This window comes from Rhea americana, unplaced genomic scaffold (assembly GCF_003343005.1).
Source record: "Rhea americana isolate MKP2758 unplaced genomic scaffold, rheAme1 scaffold_564, whole genome shotgun sequence".
Lineage (NCBI taxonomy): Eukaryota > Metazoa > Chordata > Aves > Rheiformes > Rheidae > Rhea > Rhea americana.
The window spans coordinates 81,291-86,100 of NW_028186717.1; the positions used below are offsets into that span (position 1 = coordinate 81,291).

The following is a 4,810-nucleotide window of genomic DNA, read 5'->3' on the forward strand; positions in this document are numbered from 1 at the left end:
ATTTGAGATACAGGGGACTTCTAGTGCAGTATAGCATGTTCTTGTGCTCAAGTATTTAATACCTTATTCTCCCTCACATATGTAAACTGAAAAGTCTAAGCTATTGCTAAAAGATGAGTGCCCCCCTTGGCCATCCCTAGAGAAATTGTAAATGGCTTTCTCTGGAGCTGAGCATCTAAGGATGGTGGATTCTTTAGTGACATAGATGGCGMGTGCAGGATCTGCATCCAGTTAGGACTCTCAGGAAGAATCTAGGGAAAAGCACAGAAATCCAAGATTAAACCCCTGTGGGGCTGTTAGCTTGACTCCAAGAATAGGCTAATACCAAAACGCACTGCTGCTTTCTCTGTAACTTCAAGATGTCTTTACAGGAGGCTCAATCTAGGCTAGTATTGCAGCTTAATAGTGGTTAGTGAAAGATGCTGGTGGGATAATTTCTGTTAGGCATGCTGTCCCCAAAACCTGGTGCTGAGTAGGAGAAAGTCTGGGGGACCGTAGCTACCTTTTTTCCTGCAGTTCTCATGGTTTAGGGTTGAAATGAACCAGCTCTTCTCTACCCAAATCCTTTTGACAAACGATCAGTGGGTTATGATCAACTGTCCTTCAAGTAGCCCAGGATCTCATCTGCTACAGTTACAAAGACTGGCTCACTCTCCTCAGAAGGGATTGCCTGGCCAGACTTGTCTTGAGTATTCATGCACAGATGTCCCGTTCTTCCCTGTCTCAGACAAAAGAAACATTTGATCATGTCCCTTGGGATCTCGGAAGACCTCAAAGTGGTACCACTGACTTTGCTGGAAGAACTAATATCCTGTTGCATCCTGGCCCCTGGGAAAGGAACACAGAAGGGTGATCAACTCTGTGGAAACTGAAAGGATATTGGGGTTCTACAAAGAGTGTTGAGGGACGGGGAGGGGAGGGGAGGAAAAAAGGAGGGAGGGCAGGAGAGGGGAGATGAAGAGAAGTGAGGTGAGAGGAAGTGAGGCAATGGGAGGCGAGGTAGTCTCTTGGGCTAGCCTGATTTGCACCAGATGAGCAACAGATCCATCCAGATCCTGAGCTCAGCTGAGCCATGATTGTGGGATTTGGTTAGATGTTTCTGCTCCATGCCAGCTCTCCTCTATCTTCCAGGGAGCATGGTGCTGCAAGCATAGTTGTGGAAGGGGCTAATGTGTGCACAAGGCTTCCTGCAAATCTAAGCATCTAAACTGACACCCAACATTTGGCATAACCTGGTGTTCAGAAGGGAATTTAGCCCTTCTGAGGTTTCTTGTTCCTGCTGAGGGCAGGCTGCAGAGCTCTTCCCCATTACCAGGGATGATTTATACTCTTTGGTGATGGAGCAGGAAGTTTTGATATCTACAGTGCTCCCGTACTGGGAGTCCCTTCTTCCATCTACTTTTCCTTTGAGAATGAATTCTGGCCATTCCCAGGGATATTTGCTGTGATCTAAGCCCTCCGTCTCCCTTTATTTTCCCTTTCCAAAAAATCAGTCCTCTACGGATGCAAGTCAGTATATGTTGGCAGTGCAGATATTTGTTATCTCTGGACACCCAGCATAGGCAATCTAGAAGGATAAATAACTGATGTGCCTGTGTGCCTTTCACCCTTCTGGCAGGTCCCACAGTTCAGCAATAAATGCCTGAGGTGCAATGGTCTGCCATAAAGGAGTCTGAATTTCCGATGAAAGTAAGAATCAGATTTAATGATAACATTGTGGAGTTACATATGTGGCAGAACAGATGCACACAYACATGCACAAACACACATGGACACACTTTCCAGGATGGAGGATAGGAAGATGCATCTCTTGATGAAACCCGCACCACAAASACACAACACTCAGATTTTATCACAGAGACATGAGACGAGTTTGAAGGCACAGAAGAGAGAAGCAGACTAAGTAATTTCAGCTTGGCATTCACCACGCTTGTCTTTTGGGGACACTGACACAGTCAACAGGGAATTAGCCAAAGTCTTAAGCAATGGATTGCTTTTGTTAAACAGAGGAAAAAAACTGTGGAGATGTTTCTTCTGCTTCATATTGTTATTCCATTCTGAATTCTTCCTCCTGATCTGCAAAGAAGGGAAGCAACAGCATCTGAAATTGCCTTCTTTAGTCTCAGACCTCTAAGGGAGATAAATTTGGGTGCCAAGTAAGGAAGAAGAGTAAAGAGAGATCCTGTACAAATTCTCTGGCCAGAACATTCTCCCCAAAACGTTTTGAACATACATTTTTTTCCCCCCCTTTTAAATGAATGTAAAATAACAAAGTGGATCATTTCTGGCAACGAAAATAAAATCTCAGGATTATAAGAATCAGTGTTTCTGACTAAAAATRTAATATTTACCTCTTCATTTCATCAGGCAGTGGGAGAAGAAAAAGATGAGGCCATTGATTGTAAAGAATGAACCACCCACAACAATCTCACGGATCCAGTTGATTTTCTGGCCTGTGCGGGTGAGGAGAAATCAAGGGTGATTTTGTCATTATGCAATATTTCCCCCCTCAATACATAAAATTCATCCTATCATAATCAGAAAATGCCTACAGCTTCTATTCCACCCACACATCAGAGGGAATGAGGTTATGTTCCCTCCAGATCTTCCACCACAAATTCCTGGACCAGAAACATTGGGATTTGGTGTGAGAGTCAGTGGATCTCCAGATTCTGGAAACATACCAGCCAGCAGCTGTATGATCCTACAAATCAGAAGCTAAACTGCGCTGGCCACTCTACTATACCCTCATAATCTGCTGTATTGATCCCTAGGAGATTAGTTAGTGAGTAATCCTCTTTGAAAGATACGGTACATATCCCAGTCCAGTAAAGTTGCATCATCCTAGACAGCTCTGATCTTATTAGAAAACCATTCTAAGGTGATGAGAAGCTCTTTCATTGAGATTTTTCCAGTATGTCTCATTCTTTGGTAGATAAACACATGGATGGACATGGCAATGAGCTTGTTCAGTGATGGATAAAGAGACTGAGACAGAAAGACATGTTCATATGGCAGGAGGTGATGGTGATGAGATCCATGAATGAATTCATAGATAAGTGCATGGAGATGAATTAACTGATGATAGATCAGTAGTTATTGGACCCCCCGTGTGCGAGATTTTAAAAACTCACTTTTCACATAGACATGGACCCAGCGACTCCTCTCTGAGCGAACAGCACGTCTAGACCAAAATACAAAATAGGCACAACTGTAAAATCCAGAGACCTCCTCTCCTGTGATCCTGAGGTTGTAGCTGTAGTTTTTAATGTTTGATACTGGGATAGAGATTGCAAGTCCAAAGTCCCCATAGTACTGGATTTCTCTAATATAGTCTAGAGATGAGGGGACAGAGCAGAGTAGTTTGATATCATTCCCAGTTGTGTAGACTTGTTGCTGAGGATCTAGGGACAAGATTGGAGCCATGGGAGCATCTGCAAAAAATAAAATAAAGCAAAATAAAATAAAATAAAATAAAATAATAAAATCACACCAAACCAAATATACCTTTCTAGGGGGGAGGTCATTCTTGGCTCTTTTTTCTATACTGTTCTTGAACCATGAGCAATGTAAAATAATCTCACAAGTCTTAGAGACAATAACTCTGATCAGTTTACTAGGCTTCACTGATATACAGAAAATATGTATTTTTATATAGCCTATGTGGGAAGGCATGTGATACACCCACAATCCCAATGAAAACATTGTGGTTGATAGGTATTAAAAGAGCTCTTGAAAGTGGCGCAACTTCTGAAGCTGCTGCTACGCAATCTTATTACTGCTTTCTGGAGAAAATCCAGCAGCATATAAAGACGTTTTGAGAAGGTACAGACTCGAAGTCAGAGCAGCTTCATTTTGGATTGGCATGGTCTAATGGGAGAAGCAGAGTGAATGGGGTAATGGTATCCAAGTCATATCCACAAGAGAAACATACCTTGCACCTTAACTGAAAGTGGAAAGCTCCTATTGGAAGAGATTTCTTGTCCAGAATCCTCCACCCAGTACATACAAGTGTATTCTCCACTAGATGTTTTGGAAGCTGTGAGCTGGAGCCAGGCAGCTGTGTGGTGATAGGGTGCTCTCTGATAGATTTGGTCTCCACTTTGGTTGAAGAACCAAAATCCACCTATTGTCCTCTTTGTTGGAGCCAAGCATATCAAAGCTACACGCTCCCCTTCATAGTATACATGATAACTGGAGTCTGTGGAGAGGGTAGGGACTGGCAGAAGATCTGGAAAAGAAAGCAAGGATTTAGAGAATGGGAGAGAATCCTCAGAAGGGAAAAAGAAGATGAGATAGTCCCTTTATCTCCATCTTACAAGATGCTACTCAATCCCACCTTATTGCTGAAGGCTCACCTTTCAACTGGACATCTTATGATAGGTAAAATTGTACTTACCCGCAGATAATACAGCAAACAGGAATGCCTGGAGGAAGGCTGAAAGAGATGGAGATTAAGAGCTTTGAGAAGACAAGACAGAGGTGGCTGCTAAAAGTGGAGGAATAAATTCACTTACACATCAGATGCAGAAGAAAAGACAGCACCATACTGAGCAAACCTCTCCCAGAGAATAAAGCTGGACAGCTGGCAAGGCTGTATTTCAGCACCCTTGAAGTCCTACCCTCTTTGGCATTCAGTCAAGCAGGATACGCCTCCTCAGTGCCACATGTTCATACTGTTCATACTGATTAATTTCTATGCAGCCATGAGACGGAAGATCAAGATAGATGAGAGAGCAAAGACAAGGAACAGAGTCCACTATACAACAGTCACACTATAGATTTTGGAGAGAGCATAACAAATTCAGGG

At 42.9% G+C, this 4,810-nt stretch overlaps 1 protein-coding gene across 1 annotated transcript; it reads right to left on the reverse strand.

The window, feature by feature from the left end:
• Nucleotides 1-521: 521 nt before the first annotated feature.
• LOC146587826 (uncharacterized) lies at nt 522-4,548 on the reverse strand. The gene is made up of 6 exons (XM_085318946.1): nt 4,518-4,548; nt 4,400-4,438; nt 3,935-4,231; nt 3,135-3,434; nt 2,352-2,453; nt 522-718 (listed from the first exon to the last, which is right to left on the reverse strand). Exons 1-5 carry the CDS (start codon nt 4,546-4,548, stop codon nt 2,356-2,358), a joined length of 765 nt encoding a protein of 254 aa, XP_085175072.1. The 3' UTR covers nt 522-718; nt 2,352-2,355.
• Nucleotides 4,549-4,810: the final 262 nt, after the last annotated feature.